Below are 20,241 nucleotides of genomic sequence, written 5' to 3' on the forward strand. Positions count from 1 at the left end.
GTGCGCTGTTGAAGCAACAGCAACAAATGTAACAAGAAATCACATCGTAGCTTTAAAACTTCTTGCTCACTTCAGCAAGGTAAAAACACTGTTGTTTTTTCAATTGGCGTCTGCACAAACAGTGGCACAATTGCTAGGTGTGAAACTATTGATAGCAACGAGAATATGTAGAAGAGGAACACACTCTCCCTCGGGAAACAGACGTCACTCTAGCTTAACTTCGATCTGGGTACTGTAACTCTTACCTATCCAGAATCAACCGCGACATACAAAGTGCAATGTGTCCCTACATGGCACCAACCACCTTTTCAATTGTAATGTGGAACCAACGCCTATAACACCCCTCTCACTATGGTCCACCCCTGTTGAAACTGCAAGTTTCTTTGGACTCCCGTTACAGGACATTGATGACAATTTGTGATCGGTCGCACCTAGTGAATGGGGTGAAACACTGCTAGAATAACAACATGATACAAATTATTATCGCGACCTAAAATGTTTGGTTAGTGAAATACCGCAACCAAAGAGAGTATATTAATAATACGGAGCATTGTAGAGTCGTTCATTCGCCACAAAGTGGGAGGGCTGCGACAGGAGTTCACCATATGTTTTGCCCCTGCTTCGTTTTCACCATCTGGATTAAAAAGTCATAAGCCTGGGCATTCGCGCAATTTTAGTGATGTAAATTGCATGGCGCCAGCGCCAATGCCGGTGCCAGCTCAATGGTAGCTCATTAACGCAATGACTCCATGCGAATTTTTGAGGCTGCTCAGTAGTGAGTGCGTAGTACATTTTACTTGCGCTATTGAGTGAAACGATTTTTGTGTGTCAGGCACGAGTTTGGTGTTATTGGCGCTACTGGCAATATTGGTTGTGACTTTGAACCAAATAAATGCTGCGGACATAACAACCGGAGTCACTTTTGAGTTTTCTATTTTCTGCTCAAAAAAGAAAAATAAGAAACAAATAGCAAATGAGCTTTTTTTACAAATCGCTTGGTTGAGACTTTCAATTGTTGATTTAACTTAAGCTGTTATGCCACTATTTTTCAGGCAGCTTATTTTCAAATAGGTAATTTTTCCAAAGGCAAAGTAAATTACAGAGCTAGATAGCCTTAAAAAATTATGTTGAGGCGGACAGCATAGCAAAAGGTATGGTGAATTTCTCTTACAGACGTCCTACAATTTCCACAAAGTTTTATAACTCTACAATGCACCATCTTATATTTAACTTACAATCGACATTAATGACAGATGCAGATTACTATTAGAAAAATTCTCACCATGGTTAAAAGAGATCTCACCATATTTGCTTTGGCGCCATTCTCGAAATTCTTTCGACCTCAGCATCTCCAAACGGCTTTTACGTAGAGTCCAAAAAAAAAAACGTGTTGCAAAAATATTGCTGAACAACCTCAAATGTGGCGATTTGTTTTTCAGAAAACATATTTGTTGTATCTGTTGCCTTTCTATAATTAAAGGGCTACAATAATTATTTTTATTAGCAGTAGAAATTAATTTTATAGTTCTGTTTTAAGATGGCTAACCACTAAAAATATGTACATGCATATATAGCATGTTGTTGTAAAGACGAAATTAGGCATTAAAATTAAATATGTATGTATGTAGAAAAAGAAAAAAAAATATTTTATGTATTTATAATTAAAAAACATAGTTATTGTTGTAATGCCTATTAGTTGTTTGTTGCGGTGCTGCTTGAAGTGTTGGACAATTGTCCGGGTACTGAAAACTGTGGTCTGAAAGCAGCAAAATTTCCTGCTGGGCCACTAGCAAACGCGGGCAAAGTAGTGCCTTGGAAGCCGGCAGGGAACTGAGCCATAAGTTGTGCTGAAAAAAAAAATAAAGTTGAGGAAAAAATTAGTAGTATTTTTTATACACGCGTGCACTACATTAAGTCCCAGCAAACATTCAAAGTCAAAAAAGTGCCATTAAAGGCACCTAAATTGGAACGCTTACATTAAAGGTATTCTCTCTGTCCAGAAACAATAGAAAACGTAAAAAGCTTACCATTTTATGCTTAAAATTTTTCTAGATGCAACAAGAAAATACATTTCGCACACTAACTACAAAAGAGTCATAACTTAAAATTTTTCAAAATCGATTTTTTCCATAAACCAATTCACAGTACACATCTCTAACTGCCCCTTAAATTTAGTTGTCATTATTTTCTTCTTTAACTGGAAAATTACCGCTATGCCAGTTTTGGTGTTGATTGAATCGCTTGCGCTGTATCAACTAATGAGTACTATTTTCATACTCAGTTGAGCAGAGCTCACAGAGTATATTAACTTTGATTGGATAACGGTTGGTTGTACAGGTATAAAGGAATGGAGATAGATATAGACTTCCATATATCAAAATCATCAGTATCAAAAAAAAAATTCGATTGAGTCATGTCCGTCCGTCCGTCCGTCCATTAACACGATAACTTGAGTAAATTTTGAGGTATCTTGATGAAATTTGGTATGTAGATTCCTGGGCACTCATCTCAGATCGCTATTTAAAATGAACGATATCGGACTATAACCACGCCCACTTTTTCGATATCGAAATTTTCGAAAAATGGAAAAAGTGCGATAATTCATTACCAAATACGGATAAAGCGATGAAACTTGGTAGGTGAGTTGAACTTATGACGCAGAATAGAAAACTAGTAAAATTTTGGACAATGGGCGTGGCACCGCCCACTTTTAAAAGAAGGTAATTTAGAAGTTTTGCAAGCTGTAATTTGGCAGAAAAGTTAATATCTTTACAGTATATAAGTAAATTATGTCAACATTCAACTCCAGTAATGATATGGTGCAACAAAATACAAAAATAAAAGAAATTTTCAAAATGGGCGTGGCTCCGCCCTTTTTCAATTAATTTGTCTAGGATACTTTTAATGCCATATGTCGAACAAAACATTACCAATTATGAAATTTGGTAGAGGCTTAGATTCTAGGACGATAACTGTTTTCTGTGAAAAAGGGCGAAATCGGTTGAAGCCACGCCCAGTTTTTATACACAGTCGACCGTCTGTCCTTCCGCTCGGCCGTTAACACGATAACTTGAGCAAAAATATATCTTTACTAAACTCAGTTCACGTACTTATCTGAACTCACTTTATATTGGTGTAAAAAATGGCCGAAATCCGACTATGACCAAGCCCACTTGTTCGATATCGAAAATTACTAAAAATGAAAAAAATGCCATAATAATATACCAAATACGAAAAAAGGGCTGAAACATGGTAATTGGATTGGTCTACTGACGCAAAATATAACTTTTGAAAAAAACTTTGTAAAATGGGTGTGACACCTACCATATTAAGTAGAAGAAAATGAAAAAGTTTTGCAGGGCGAAATCAAAAGCCCTTGGAATCTTGGAAGGATAACTGTTCGTGGTATTACATATATAAATAAATTAGCGGTACCCGACAGAAGATGTTCTGGGTCACCCTGGTCCACATTTTGGTCGATATCTCGAAAACGCCTTCACATATACAACTACCACCACTCCCTTTTAAAACAATCATTAATACCTTTAATTTGATACTCATATCGTACAAACACATTATAGAGTCACCACTGGTCCACCTTTATGGCGATATCTCTAAAAGGCGTCCACCTATAGAACTAAGGCCCACTCACGCATTCTAGAGTCACCCCTGGTCCACGTTTATGTTGATATCCCGAAAAGGCGTCCACGAATAGAACTAAGGCACATTCCCTTTTAAAACACTTATTAACACCTTTCGTTTGATACCAATATTGTACATAAACATTCTAGAGTCACCCCTGGTCCACGTTTATGGCAATATCTCGAAAAGGCGTCCACCTATAGTACTAAGGCCCACGCCCTTTTAAAATAATCATTAACACCTTTCATTTGATACCCATATTGTACAAACGCATTCTAGAGTCACCCCTGGTCCACGTTTATGGCGATATCCCGAAAAGGCGTTCACCCATAGAACTAAGGCACATTCCCTTTTAAAATACTTATTAACACCTTCTGTTTGATACCCATATTGTACAAAAGCATTCTAGAGTCAACCCTGGTCCACCTTTATAACGATATTCCGAAAAGGCGTCCACCCATAGAACTAAGGCCCACTCCCTTTTAAAATACTCATTAACACTTTTCATTTGATACCCATATCGTACAAACAAATTCTAGAGTCACCCCTGGTCCACCTTTATGGCGATATCTCGAAAAGGTGTCCACCTATAGAACTAAGGCCCACGCCCTTTTAAAATACTTATTAACACCTTTTGTTTGATACCCATATTGTACAAAAGCATTCTAGAGTCAACCCTGGCCCACCTTTATAACGATATTCCGAAAAGGCGTCCACCCATAGAACTAAGGCCCACTCCCTTTTAAAATACTCATTAACACTTTTCATTTGATACCCATATCGTACAAACAAATTCTAGAGTCACCCCTGGTCCACCTTTATGGCGATATCTCGAAAAGGCGTCCACCTATAGAACAAAGGCCCATTCCCTTTTAAAATACTTATTAACATCTTTCGTTTGATACCCATAGTGTACAAAAGCATTATAGAGTCAACCCTGGTCCACCTTTATGGCGATATCTCGAAAAGGCGTCCACCTATAGAACTAAGGCCCACTCCCTTTTAAAATACTTATCAACACCTTTCATTTGATACCCATATCGTACAAACAAATTCTAGAGTCAGCCCTGGTCTACCTTTATGGCGATATCTCGAAAAGGCGTCCACCTATAGAACTAAGACCCACTCCCTTTTAAAATACTCATTAACACCTTTCATTTGATACCCATATCGTGCAAACAAATTCTAGAGTCAGCCCTGGTCCACCTTTATGGCGATACCTCGAAAAGGCGTCCAACTATAGAACTAAGGCCCACTCCCTTTTAAAATACTCATTAACTTCTTTCGTTTGATACCCATATTGCACAAACGAATTCTAGAGTCACCCCTGGCCCACCTTTATGGCGATATCTCGAAACGGCGTCCACCTATGGGATTAAGGATTACTCCCTTTTAAAATACTTATTAACACCTTTCTTTTGATACCCATATTGAACAAATTCTAGGGTCACCCCTGGTCCACCTTTATGGCGATATCTCGAAACGGCGTCCACCTATGGAACTAAGGATTACTCCCTTTTAAAATACTCATTAACACCTTTCTTTTGATACCCATATTGTACAAACAAATTCTAGAGTCACCCCTGGTCCACCTTTATGGCGATATCTCGAAACGGCGTCCACCTATGGGACTAAGAATTACTCCCTTTTAAAATACTTATTAACACCTTTCTTTTGATACCCATATTGAACAAACAAATTCTAGGGTCACCCCTGGTCCACCTTTATGGCGATATCTCGAAACGGCGTCCACCTATGGAACTAAGGATTACTCCCTTTTAAAATACTCATTAACACCTTTCTTTTGATACCCATATTGTACAAACAAATTCTAGAGTCACCCCTGGTCCACCTTTATGGCGATATCTCGAAACGGCGTCCACCTATGGGACTAAGAATTACTCCCTTTTAAAATACTTATTAACACCTTTCTTTTGATACCCATATTGAACAAACAAATTCTAGGGTCACCCCTGGTCCACCTTTATGGCGATATCTCGAAACGGCGTCCACCTATGGAACTAAGGATTACTCCCTTTTAAAATACTCATTAACACCTTTCTTTTGATACCCATATTGTACAAACGCATTCTAGAGTCAACCCTGGTCCACCTTTATAACGATATCTCGAAACGGCGTCCACCTATGGGACTAAGGATTACTCCCTTTTAAAATACTTATTAACACCTTTCTTTTGATACCCATATTGAACAAACAAATTCTAGGGTCACCCCTGGTCCACCTTTATGGCGATATCTCGAAACGGCGTCCACCTATGGAACTAAGGATTACTCCCTTTTAAAATACTCATTAACACCTTTCTTTTGATACCCATATTGTACAAACAAATTCTAGAGTCACCCCTGGTCCACCTTTATGGCGATATCTCGAAACGGCGTCCACCTATGGGACTAAGAATAACTCCCTTTTAAAATACTTATTAACACCTTTCTTTTGATACCCATATTGAACAAACAAATTCTAGGGTCACCCCTGGTCCACCTTTATGGCGATATCTCGAAACGGCGTCCACCTATGGAACTAAGGATTACTCCCTTTTAAAATACTCATTAATACCTTTCTTTTGATACCCATATTGTACAAACAAATTCTAGTCACCCCTGGTCCACCTTTATGGAGATATCTCGAAAAGGCGTCCACCTATAGAACTAAGGCCCGCTGCCTTTTAAAATACTTATCAACACCTTTCATTTGATACCCATATCGTACAAACAAATTCTAGAGTCACCCCTGGTCCACCTTTATGTCGATATCTCGAAAAGGCGTCCACCTACAGAACTAAGGCCCACGCCCTTTTAAAATACTTAGTAACACCTTTAATTTGATACCCATATAGTACAAACAAATTCTAGAGTCACCCCTGGTCTACGTTTATGGCGATATCTCGAAAAGGCGTCCACTTATAGATTTAAGGCCCACTCCCTTTTAAAATACTCATTAACATCTTTCATTTGATACCCATACCCATATCGTACAAAAAAATTCTAGTCACCCCTGGTCCACCTTTATGGCGCTATCTCGAAAAGACGTCCACCTATAGAACTAAGGCCCACTCCCTTTTAAAATACTCATTAACACCTTTCGTTTGATACCCATATTGTACAAAAGCATTCTAGAGTCAACCCTGGTCCACCTTTATAACGATATTCCGAAAATGTGTCCACCCATAGAACTAAGGCCCACTCCCTTTTAAAATACTCATTAACACTTTACATTTGATACCCATATCGTGCAAACAAATTCTAGTCACCCCTGGTCCACCTTTATGGCGATATCTCGAAAATGCGTCCACCTATAGAACAAAGGCCCACGCCCTTTTAAAATACTCATTAACACCTTTCATTTGATACCCATATTGTACAAACGCATTCTAGAGTCACCCCTGGTCCACGTTTATGGCGATATCCCGAAAAGGCGTCCACCCATAGAACTAAGGCCCATTCCCTTTTAAAATACTTATTAACACCTTTCGTTTGATACCCATATTGGACAAAAGCATTCTAGAATCAACCCTGGTCCACCTTTATAACGATATTCCGAAAAGGCGTCCACCCATAGAACTAAGGCACTCCCTTTTAAAATACTCATTAACACCTTTCATTTGATACCCATATCGCATAAACAAATTCTAGAGTCACCCCTGGTCCACCTTTATGGCGATATCTCGAAAAGGCGTCCACCCATAGAACTAAGGCCCATTCCCTTTTAAAATACTTATTAACACCTTTCGTTTGATACCCATATTGTACAAAAGCATTCCAGAGTCAACCCTGGTCCACCTTTATAACGATATCCCGAAAAGGCGTCCACCTATAGAACTAAGGCCACCGCCCTTTTAAAATACTCATTAACACCTTTCATTTGATACCCATATTGTACAAACGCATTCTAGAGTCACCCCTGGTCCACGTTTATGGCGATATCCCGAAAAGGCGTCCACCCATAGAACTAAGGCCCACTCCCTTTTAAAATACTTATTAACACCTTTCGTTTGATACCCATATTGGACAAAAGCATTCTAGAATCAACCCTGGTCCACCTTTATAACGATATTCCGAAAAGGCGTCCACCCATAGAACTAAGGCACTCCCTTTTAAAATACTCATTAACACCTTTCATTTGATACCCATATCGCATAAACAAATTCTAGAGTCACCCCTGGTCCACCTTTATGGCGATATCTCGAAAAGGCGTCCACCCATAGAACTAAGGCCCATTCCCTTTTAAAATACTTATTAACACCTTTCGTTTGATACCCATATTGTACAAACGCATTCTAGAGTCACCCCTGGTCCACGTTTATGGCGATATCCCGAAAAGGCGTCCACCCATAGAACTAAGGCCCACTCCCTTTTAAAATACTCATTAACACCTTTCGTTTGATACCCATATTGTAGAAACGCATTCTAGAGTCACCCCTGATCCACCTTTATAACTATATTCCGAAAAGGCGTCCACCCCTAGAACTAAGGCCCACTCCCTTTTAAAATACTCATTAATACCTTTCATTTGATACCCATATCGTACAAACTAGAGGTTTACGCCGATCACTTTATCGGCGGCGGCGGCGTAGGCTCTATTATATACCGGCGGCGCGCGTGGACGGCGCGCCGGTGTTCTTTGAAAAGCTTGATTTTTCTATTTAAAAAAATAATATTTAGGAAAGGTTTTGTTTGTATGTATTTAAGGAAATCAACGTGTTGGCCATTTCGGAAAGATCCGGGGTTTTTGCCTCAAGATCTCACAGACCATTCAAAAATTTTCAGGAGTAGCTCCTTACTGAGGGATTGTCCCTCGTTCGCTTATTCCTGAGAGGCTTCGAACCTAACCCCGGTCTTTGGAATTGGTACTGCTGCGTCGGCTGAAAAGAAATAGAGTACATAAAATAGTCACACTTTTGTCTGTATATCTCGTGCAATGCGTAGTTTCACCTAGGGTTAACTCCTAATAATCGTCGCGAACAGAATTCCTTTAAATCATTTGTGGCTCCTCGGCGGCCACGCACAAAGGCGACTTACGGATGGTATTCATGGTCTTTTAATACTCATGACTCTCGTGGTACAGGGCGCCTCCAGTTGTTTCGGCTGTTTTTAAGAGCTACAATTCCCGATGTGCGAACAGTAGAAATCCCTACCACCAGTCGCTACCACGCCTCCTGAGCCTCACACCATATGCCAGTACAGAAGCTATAGGACTGCAACTTCGCACTCATACCTTCGTCGACGTCACTTTCTTAGAAGCTCTAGGTGTAGCTCCAAAGACTTTCCAACGGATGCTTTTGTTGCGCTATGCTGCCGAGCTACACCAGAGAAACACCTTGAAACGTTAGGGAGTGACTATTCGGCCAAAGATGTCGCCCTCGAAATCATAAGCAGTTTAAATGGATGTCATTGCGTAATGGGTGAAAATCGTATAATCTTCAGCGCACCTACATCATTAAAATTTTACGAGGACCCTGGATAAAATTATTAAAATGTAGACCAAAGTTTGCAGACGTTTGTGTTCACAACATTGATTTCAATAGTCTTCGTTAAATCAAAACGATATTTTTGAATGAAAGTCGACCGATTTTAAGTTGAAAGATGTTAACTTCTGTTTTCCGGCCTTATGATATAAGAGCTCATTATGGATGACCGCGTAGCTTCAGTTTTCAGACTAGGTCGACTGTCCACTACGTTAGGGTAGTAGAACACACGGTCCTTAGTTCGACTGTCTGAAAGCTTTTCCTTCACCACTTTGAGTGTTCTTGCGAAGGACAAAGCCTCACCTGGTAAATATATGTGCCTACATATTCACATTTGTAAAAGGAGCCGTAACGTGTAAGTGATATTTAAACTTGGTTGATAAGCTATAATCAATGTGAATCACTCCAAGGGACTAGTTTTGGATAGGGCCGCCAACTTTAGGAAATCTCAAACCGGGAGACTTGGGTATTGAAGGATTAAGTGTGAAAATCAAAATTAACATTTCAGACCCTATTGTATAGTTTCGCAAATAGATAACAGATGTTTGAATGTAAGCCCAAGTGATTTTTCAAACCCTTATACGTACATATATCCTCAACTTAAGTATGAGGTAAGAATCATTTCAAAGGAGTGTGTATGCCCCTAGAATCTACTAAAGGATTTTGCGTCACTGATTTCGCTTATTCTTTCAGCTAATCGCAATATAATTTTTTTTAAAATCGGCACCCATTTTGGTTAATTTGCTTTTTTTAGCAACTTGAGGACAATTTGAAAACATGTTCGCCTTGGGTCATTTTATTTGAATTCATTGTTCATTATTAACTTTTTGAAAAAAAAAAAAATATGCAAAGTGAGCATATAAATTTATTAGATATATAACTTTTCTATTAGTGTTTTGTTTTAATAACTTGGTGAATTGGGTGATGCAAAGTCCGTGTTAAGCTGACATCGAAAGCACCTGTTTTTTTTAATCAACTTTTGAACAGTTAGAAAGATTTAAATTTCGCAATTAGTTTATAACTGGCAGTGATGCGCATCCGTTGACACCACTTTCGACCATATCCGACCAATTTTCGACATAAACAATAAACAGTTTTAAACGAGTAGAAAATATAGTAACGCGTCGGACGCCGCCGCCGCGCCGATACTTTTGACATTCGGCGGCGGCGTGCGAAAAACGACCCTAATCGGCGGCGGGGGCGGCGTGTATCTCTAGTTCAAACACATTCTAGAGTCACCCCTGGTCCACCGTTATGGCGATATCCCTAAATGGCGTCCATCTATAGAACTATGACCCACTCCCTCTTAAAATACTCTTTAATACCTTCCATTTGATACACATGTCATACAAACACATTCCACGGTTACCCTAGGTTCATTTTACTACGAGGTGATTTTCCTTTATTTTGTCTCCATAGCTCTCAACTGAGTATGTAATGTTCGGTTACACCCGAACTTAGCCTTCCTTACTTGTTAGCTATGTCAATGTGCTTAAGAACAAGTGAACAGTTTTTTTACGCATAAAGCGTATTATTTTAAATTCTGACTATCTTGTTGCAAAAAAGTTTTAACTTTGTTGTGTATTAATTAAAATTTGTGTCTTTTTATACGTAAAGAGTAAGTAAAATTTGCTTGTATTATTGTGAAATGTGCCTTTTTCATGAAATAATTGTCATAATTCAAAATTGCTATATATTTTGTCCGTAAACAAATAATTACAACAAAATTTTGTTAATTCATTTTATAATGAATGTCTCCTTCTTTGTAAAACTAGGCTTCAGTATAACATTACAGACGTTTTCACATAAACCGTTTTTCTTCTCTCCTCAACATTTACATTTTTTAAGTTATGACTCTTTTCTAGTTAGTGTGCGATTTGTGAAAAATTGTCTACGGTTTCTACATTTTCTATACTTAAACCCATAGCGCAATAATAAAAGTGAAGTCATTCACATAACCTCACTTTTTCAGCAGCCCTATTATTCAGCAGCAGTATTTACGTGCATTACTTACTTACTTAATTGGCATTTAAGCGTTTTTAAGTGTTATGGGTGTCCAACAACAAATTTTGATTGCTGCATTTTTCGTAAAAACTTTCTCAAAGAAAGAACTTTTCTGTGAAATTTGTGGTAGCAGCTTATATAGTGGGTTATATTACTAAACTTATAGCAAAATATACTCCGATTCTATTACAACCCAAAGGCAGTTATGTATGATTGACAACCATCTAAAATATGCATGAAATATATATTTTGAATTTAACTTTTGGCACTAAATGCCCTTGTTTCCTTTCTTTAGAAAATGGTTCATAAACCCATGAAGCTAAACCAGCGCAAAATGTTGTTTAATTTGCGGATTCTACCTCCGCGCGGCAACCAATGAGTATCTGTGGAGACATAGGTACCTGGTCTTCGATGATCGGGGCAATGACACAGATAATACTCTTCGCTTTCTATCTCCTCCTTGTCCCTGCAGCTGCGGCAGAAGTAATTTGTTTGAAGTGCCATATGAGCACCATGGGCGCTTTTATGACCTGTTAGAAGACCCACTAACGGGCTAAAAGAGCGGCGATAAAGAAGTATGACCGATTGCGATCTGTTTTCGTCCAGCTTGGGCCATATTTGCCTGGACATCCTACATGTTGGTGTTATGGCCCATCTTACGTTAGCTTGTTCCGTGAACTGGAATCGCAGCCAGTGCTTGCAAGCATTCAGAGAAGGGTTCACCCAGCCAGTAGAGGTGATTGCTTGAAAACTGGTGCATTCCCTTGTTAGCTCATCAGCAGCGCAGTTTCACGAGATGTTAATGTGGCTTGGAAAACATGAAATATTTTCCACTTTTACTACGCATCCTAGACGGGGAGAATTGGCCTACTTATTATGAGCGCATTTAAGAGCCCGAAATTTGTGTATTTCCCTTCTTACAATGGTCATCCGATATGGGCCTTATTTCATACATTATGTGAGGATAAATAGAAGTTCTATCAGACTCCTATTACGCTCATAAACAGCTCATAATTTACTACTTATTTTACTCATTTTGCTGGAAAACAGGATGTTTGGGAGGAAACCCTGAAAGGTAGGGCATACCGACGTCCGCGCTAAGATATACGAAGGCTCGACACACCAACCAGGGCATACCGCAGAGATAATTTGTGGTTGCAAAGTTCATGAAGGAACAGCAAGAGACGTTATGAATATATTTAATTTGAAAGATAATTTTCCCAAAATAAAATATGAATCTGTTCTAAAATTGCTTTGTCTGCTGAACACTTTTGGCGTAAGGGTCGTATTTTTTATCATATAAGTCATACATAAGCCCATGATGCAATAAAACAGACAGGTGAAGTAAATATTACAAAATTAAGTTGCATTTGGCAATGAAGTTAAGTGCAAAATAACGCATAGTGTCTGTATTTCCTTTTGTGGGAGGTTGCTGAGTATCTGGAAAGCTTGCCTCGGGATTTACGGTATACGGTCTTAAGATCTCACATGTATCTATGTAAACCAAGCATTAAGAGGTATAATGGTTAACCCTGGAAACGTTTAGGCAAACATGAAATACTCTCAGCGTATGATCCGGACCGACGTTGTTCTGACTGTCTCTATCTATCCACCTGCCTCTCTTTTGTCTTATTCTCTTCCTCTGTTATTTTCTCCCGCTGTCTGGTTTTATTGCATCAAGTATGAACCTACATATTTTTGAGGCTCAAATATTTCAGACAAATTTTGGCTCTTGAATTAGGGGAGCTCCAAAATGTTTGAGGGGGCGGGGGGGGGGGGGGGGGGGGGGGGGCGAGGGTCATTTAAAAGAATAATATATGTGACCCGGTCTATGAAAAGGTGGCTTATGACAAAAAAAACAGCTGTTTCTCGGAATTTCTTTTTTGAGCCATAAGCCACCTTTTCATAGACCGTGTTACATATATGGTAAGAATATATATATATAGAATAATTATATGGTAAGGTATATTATCCTCTTGTATACATTTTTCCAATTTAGATTAGGCCAAATCTAGTTTGAATTTTTGCTGTTATTTGTTTTTTTTTTTTTATCTATAACTTTTAGTTTAGGTACTACCGCAATCTCGTAAGATGCTACACTTGAAAAAGAAAATAAAATAAAAATAAAAACACTTTCCACTTACCTGCATTTGAAGAATTTCCCGCAGTAGCAGCCAAACGTGAAAGAATCGAACGCTCTGACATTTGTAAACGTTGCGCTACAGGTGGTATGCGCGCCAATGTAGCCGGCAAACGGGATACGTCACTCTTCATATCGGACAACAACTCCTCCAGCTGGTTGAGTACTTTGTGTAGCACAGCATTTGCTGGTTTATTACCAGCCAAAGATTCTTTACTCAAATGTTGATGTGATTCGGCGAGACATTCAACTTCGGCAAAACGTGCATTCAAAGACATTGCCGGATGATTTGGATCTTGGGCCAAATTAAGGAATGCTGCACGTCTTAATTGCTCTTCAATAACTAAAGCTTGTTCGAGTAATTTGAAGCGACGTGCTAAAAATTTATTTTTAATTTCTAAGAAATTACCCTTGCCTACATCCATTTTGAATGGTTCATTTATAATGGCAAAACGTATATCATTTTGTATATCTTGCCAACGACCATAGCCGTGAGTAACAATGCCCGCCAACAACCAATAATCATGACGACGATGCCAAATTTCATATTCGCGTCCAGGCACGGCCGCCTTTTCTTCATTCAACCAAAGCGTGTGCAATTCGGTGAAGCCACCATCGGCTATGTTGAACATAAATTTCCGCTTCAAAACTTCGAGGCTCTCTTCGATTTTGGGTTTTTGTTCTTTAGCGTTATTAGTGGCACTGTCGCCGCCACTGCCAATTGAGCCACTCGATGTGTTGGCTGATGTTGAGGGCTTCTCCAATTCACCATCTTCTTTCACAATCATTACGTCATCATCATCGTCCTCGACAACAGTTGTATTTGGCTCATCTTTTGGTTTCTGTTCTGATTTACCTTCTTCCTTTATAGCTTTACTGCCCTTTTCTTCTTTAGTGTCCTTTGTAGTAGCAGCAATATCGCTAGCTTCCTTCTTCAATTCACTGCTGTCGCAAGTTTCCATTTTGACATCTTTGTTGTCAATCTCACCAGCAGTAGATTTATCTTTATCAACGCTCTTTTCCGATTTGACATCACCACCGGTTGTTGTAACGTCGGTTTTCTGTTTATCTTTTGTCTCACTATCCAATTGAGGCTTCTTTTCCTTATCGACGCTTGAACGTGTACCTTCTTTTTTGATATCATCGCTTGCACCAGCACCCAACTTATCTTCACCTTTTTCCGAGGCTGGTGCTGGACTGGGTGCAGCACTCGTAGCTGGTGTAGCGCTGGTGCTTGTCGTAGCGCTTTTGTCTTCATTTGCTAACTTAGATGTTTCGCCTTCATTCGCACCTGCAGCGCTCGCTTGTCCTTCACCACCCACTTTTGGTGGTATGCCACCCAATTGTCCGCGTATCGGCTCGCATGGCTTCAGTATCAACTCAGGCATGCTGTAATAGCCATTAATGTGTTCAAATTCCTGCACTTTCTTGCGTATCAGCGACATAACGCCAATGCGCGTCAACACATGTTGACGCGACAGACCTTCACGCGGCACGCCATCGGCGAATGCTTCAGCATTATCAGCACCAGGCTCGCAAAGATGACGCATAAAGAGTGATACGTATGCTTTAAAATTTCGCTCAGATTTACCACGCAAGTCACGTACCAGCCATTGCGAATTAAATGCATCTTGCGGTGGCATGCCAAACCGCATGATGGCATTGAGGAAACTCTTGCGTTGTCGTGCATTGAACCCCAATACTTCAATGTTGCCACCAACGCGCGCCAACAATGGCGGCAATGGACGATCGTCGCGTCGCTCAACACGTCGCTTCACTTTACGGCCTTCAGCACCACCACCAGCACCATTTTGATCATCGAAATCATCATCAGCGCCATCTTCATCGGAGCCAGCGGAATAATCGGAATTATATTCAGACGCATTATCCTGCCAATTGCCATCATCACGTGGCGTATCGGCAGCCACTACGCCACCATCTGTATAATTAACTTGTTTACGTACACGTTTACCTTTACCTAATGTGCGGCTAACATCTTCCTGGTGTTGCTCGTAATGGTGACGTAACAATTTCACCCAGTAAGCGGGATCAGAGTTTTCTGCATCTTGTTTAATAATTTCAGTTTCCTCCTCCTCATCCTCTTCTTTAGTAGCATATGAAGCCACCTTGAATGAGGATAAATACTCATTTGCCCATGATTCCTTCTCCTCAATACCACGATTTGAGCGATCAAGCAATTCTGCAACCGCTTTATCATCATAATGTATAGCTTCTTCTTTCTCGTCCATTTTGAAGAGCTCTTCCGTACCAAAACGTAAAATATCATCCAATTCTTGTTTAGTAAAATTTGCGCCCTTACCACCCATACCAGGACGCACCACCAAATGTGTTAACATCATCTTACGTTTTGCCACTTGTGTAACACGTTCCTCCACAGAATTACGCGTAACAAAACGATAAATCATCACCTTATTTGCCTGCCCAATGCGATGCGCACGCGAAAATGCTTGTATATCATTGTGCGGATTCCAATCAGAATCATATATGATAACAGTATCAGCTGTAGCTAAATTAATACCCAAACCACCAGCTTTTGTACTGAGTAGGAAAACGAATTGTTGTGCTCCAGGCGCATTGAAACGATCAATTGCCTCCTGCCGTAAGGTACCAGTAATGCCACCATCAATACGCTCATATTTATAACCCTCGCCCTCGAGGAAGTCCTCTAATATATCTAACATTTTTGTCATTTGTGAGAAGATTAGTACGCGATGACCTTGGTCCTTTAGCTGTTTAAGCATCTTCGATAGCAACACTAATTTGCCAGCAGCTTTTGTCAGCGAATTTAATTCATACATGCCACCAGCACTGGTTGGCGCCTCCTCGGCAGCCGATGGAAATAAATATGGATGATTACAACATTTTTTCAAATCCATCATAACATTAATGAGCGAGCATGAATTACCGCCACTTTTTGCATTGAGCGCTTCATAATTTTTGGTCAGTATAAATTTGTAGTATTTCTTTTGCATAGCTGAAAGTTCAACGCGCACAATAAACTCTGATTTCGAGGGCATATTCTTCAAGACATCTGCTTTAAGGCGACGCAACATATGTGGTCCTAACATTTCATGTAAACGTTTGACTTGCTCCTCTTTTGCAACATCGGCAAATTCATTTTGGAAAGCATTCAAATCGCTAAATTTATCACGACTTAAGAAATTCAATAAATGAAATAGTTCTTCCAAATTATTTTGCAATGGTGTACCGGTAAGGAGCATACGATATGCAATATTGTAACTATTTAATATGCGAAAGAATTTGCTCTGATTACTCTTTAACCGATGCGCCTCATCCACCACCAATACGGCCCAATCAATTGAGCCCAAACAGGCAGCATCCATTGAAATTAATTCATAACTGGTTAGAAGCACATTAAATTTGAATTGATTGGTGCGTAAACGTGATACTCTACCACCGCGTATGGCGCCCTCTTCAAAGCTCAATTCATTCTCACGTATAACAGCACGCGAATCTTTATCGCCTACATATGTGATGCAATAGAAATCTGGTGCCCATAATTCAAATTCACGTTCCCAATTGATAATGGTTGAGAGCGGTACAGCGACCAAGAATGGTCCTTTACAATGACCTTCTTTATATAGTGAATATAAGAAAGTGACTGTTTGTATAGTCTTACCGAGACCCATCTCATCGGCAAGTATGGTATCGATACCTTGTCCCCATGAATAACGTAACCAATTGATACCCTCAATTTGATATGGATGCAATTGCATGCCAGTTTCATCTAAAAATTGTGGTTGACCTTCATATTTCTTTTTCAAATCGGTGGTCGGTTTATCGGGTGGTGGCGTAAAGCGTTGTTGTTGTACACGTTCCTCATCTTCAATTTCCTTCACTTTTGAACGGCGTCCTTTTTTGCCCTTCTTACCCACACGTGATGTAGTCGACTCAGATGTGCACGCAATACGTAAATCTTGATAATAGTCAATAGCCGCCTTAAGTCCAGGTATATCATCAGTTTCATCTTCCCATGTCGATTTGTCGTAAGCTAAATCGCGCCATTTCACTAAATACATTGTGGTGCCATCACGTGTTGTACGATGATTAATAACGCGTTGTACAATCAACCATTCTGGTTTGACGCCATTGCGATAAAAACGTTCCTCTAAATCCCTTTTATAATCTTCATCCTCTTCATCAGCTTGTATGCCACCTTTGGCCTTGTGACGTTGTAAACGTTGATAACGTGAATCTGCTTCGTCCAGCGACTCCTCGAATTTGGGTGGTTCCTCCATATCATATTTACGTAGATATGAACGTATCATTAGTGGATGATGTACATCCATTTGTAGTTCAGATACCCATTCGCAATGCCAATACGACATATTATGCCATTTTACGAAATACTCACGCATTCGTGATTGAGATTTTTTTGAAGTTGACGGCTCATTTGATTCAACCCAACGCCAGGTAATAATTTTTTCGGCTTTACCCGCTAATGGGGGACAACTACAACGTGGACAACGCCAATCACCATCTGGTATGGTATCAAGTGGTGGATTCAAACAGAAGGTATGATAGGCTGATGGACATGAATCACAGCACAATAATTCGCCACCATCTTTGCATAGACGACAAAATTCCTGATGTTCATCGTCATCTTCCTCTTCGGCAGCGCCACCATCAGCCTCACAATGCGGACACGACCACTTTCCTTCAGGAGCTTCGTCCAATTCCGGTTCCAAACAAACTAAATGATATGCGCGCGGACATGTATCGCATAGTATAATTTCACCACCCTGTTGACATACCTCACAATAGTCTTGATGTTCGTGCTCACCCTCTTCGCCATCGGGAAAGCGACTAGTGGTCTTCAACTTCTTCTTCTTCTTGAATTTGTTGCCAATCTTGGTTTTGGCTTTTTTACGTACAATTGGCGTATTATCATCCTCGGTAGGTGGCTCAACTTTATCAGCGGATGCAGCAGCCTCTTTCTCATCGGCACTATCATCGGATTTTTGCAACATCTTCTCGAATTCCAAGTCAGAATCGCGCTCAGAACCACCACTAGCATCTTGATCTTCATCGGAGCTGCCACGTTTACGTTTACCAAATTTAATTTTTAGTGTTGGTACTTTGCCAGGACGTCGACCCTTTTTGCTACCAGAACGACCGCCACGTTTACGGCGCGAACGTGATATTTCCTTTTCTTCTTCCTCGTCTTCCTCCTCTTCCTCTTCCTCGTAAATATCATCAGGCTTTTGAAAAGTAGAATACAAAAAAATAAAAAATTACAAAATACATTCATTTTAGAACAATAACCATTCAAAGAAGTCTAAGTTCGGTTTAAAGCAAGAAATTGCAGCTTCCTGTCCAATATAGTTCCTAGATACCCCCTAATATCTTAGCTATGTTTTTTGTTGGTCAATAATCGAGTTAAACCTGTTCGAACGTTCCGTTTTTTCTTTTGGTAGTAAGCCCTGAATTTTATGTTCAGATTTTATTATAATTGTACAAAATGCTTGCAAAATTACTTTTCCAACTTCACCACTCAGACATTGTGGATAAAATAAGTGTTATATCTTATACGTCAACTGCTTGACAGGATGTCCAAGATGGCTACTTTTTGGCATTTTGACAGCATGTTCAATATGGCGGCGCATACGGTCGTCTATCTTCAGCGGGTGATAGAAAGAGATACAGGATGAGAGCACGATAGTCACTTTGAAAATCAGGTGATCCATTCTATTTGTAATTTTGACGTCTATGCAGAAGTTATCACACTTGTCTTATCCACAATGCACTCAGATGTTAGAAAATATGTTTAAAACAAATTTAGAAGGAAACGATAGAAAATTTTCTAAGTGTTCGGACGTTCTGGCTTGTAATATAATGCTTCTTGAGAAACAAATTATGGGACCATAAAGATACCTTAAGATTATTAATTTGGAAACGTAAAACCACTGCTAAGACTAAAATAAACTTGATATATATTTTGCCGTTTGTGAGTTTACCGAAGCCGGAATCGGAAGTGTTAGCAGGGTAGAAGCTATGCGTATCTAGTTTAAATAGGATGGCGAATAACATAACATAAATGAAATATAAATGCGATATAATTAATTTTATTAAACGGTTTTATTTAGCTTGACTTGACAGGCCGGCTTGGGTGGGCTGGTCGGCACTAATTTTGTAATTGAAATTTAAGTAACTTCCCGATAAGCTACAAGCTTGAAACTTGCAACATAGTTCAGAACCCGATGACAATGCAATAATAAGAAAAAAACTCCGATAGGTGGCGCATGGATCGAAATATTTCAAAAAATCGTATTTATGGTCCGATTTGGTTCATATATGGAACACATAATACATACAATAATAGAAAGAGATCTATGCAGAAAAATCGCCGCTAGGTGGCGCAAGGATCGAGATATTGAAAAAAATCGTATGTGTGGTCCGATTTGGTCAGCCGACATGGTGTGTAAGGAAGGTTTCACCTCACTGACGGCGCCTAAAGTGCTACTTCGGTCAAAAAATCAATGCTGGTATGCTCTAGAAGCTCGATATCTTTATTACATATTGAGTTATGTGCAATAAAAGTCGAAAGGTAGCATACACGACCTACTATATCTGCTCGCCGTGTAAAATCAACGGCATTCGCGTAAGGGACCTTTTCACGCAGAGCGTCACTTACAATGGCTCACAGCTTATTTCGTGCAGCTACAGAACAAAACTGTTCAGCTATATACATAGAAAGGAAACTAGTGACGGTGTCAAAAAAATTCAAAAAAGCACAATTTTAATAAAAATGGGCTTTTATTTGAACAAATACTTAATTTTCATGTTTGTTTACACAATTGTGCTAATCTATATATGTGACCCGGCCTATGATAAGGTGGCTTTTGACTAAAAAAAAAAAACTACTAAGAAACTGAAGAAATATGTACATTGTTTATCTTTAACAGCTGTTTCTCGCAATTTCTTTTTT

General features: G+C 39.5%; 1 protein-coding gene across 11 annotated transcripts in view; it reads right to left on the minus strand.

The window, feature by feature from the left end:
• Positions 1-1,447: 1,447 nt before the first annotated feature.
• Mi-2 (chromodomain-helicase-DNA-binding protein Mi-2 homolog) overlaps positions 1,448-20,241 on the minus strand; it is a 116,782-nt gene continuing 97,988 nt past the window's right edge. For all 11 annotated transcript variants that reach the window (XM_067788842.1, XM_067788834.1, XM_067788833.1 and 8 more), the window contains 2 exons: positions 13,276-18,514; positions 1,448-1,847 (listed from right to left, as the gene is read on the minus strand). In XM_067788842.1, the coding sequence (XP_067644943.1) occupies positions 1,693-1,847; positions 13,276-18,514 (5,394 nt within the window). In that variant the 3' untranslated portion in view covers positions 1,448-1,692. The remainder of the gene's footprint in view (positions 1,848-13,275; positions 18,515-20,241) is intronic.

The sequence above is a fragment of the Eurosta solidaginis genome, chromosome 5 (assembly GCF_040869045.1).
Source record: "Eurosta solidaginis isolate ZX-2024a chromosome 5, ASM4086904v1, whole genome shotgun sequence".
Taxonomy (NCBI): Eukaryota; Metazoa; Arthropoda; class Insecta; order Diptera; family Tephritidae; genus Eurosta; species Eurosta solidaginis.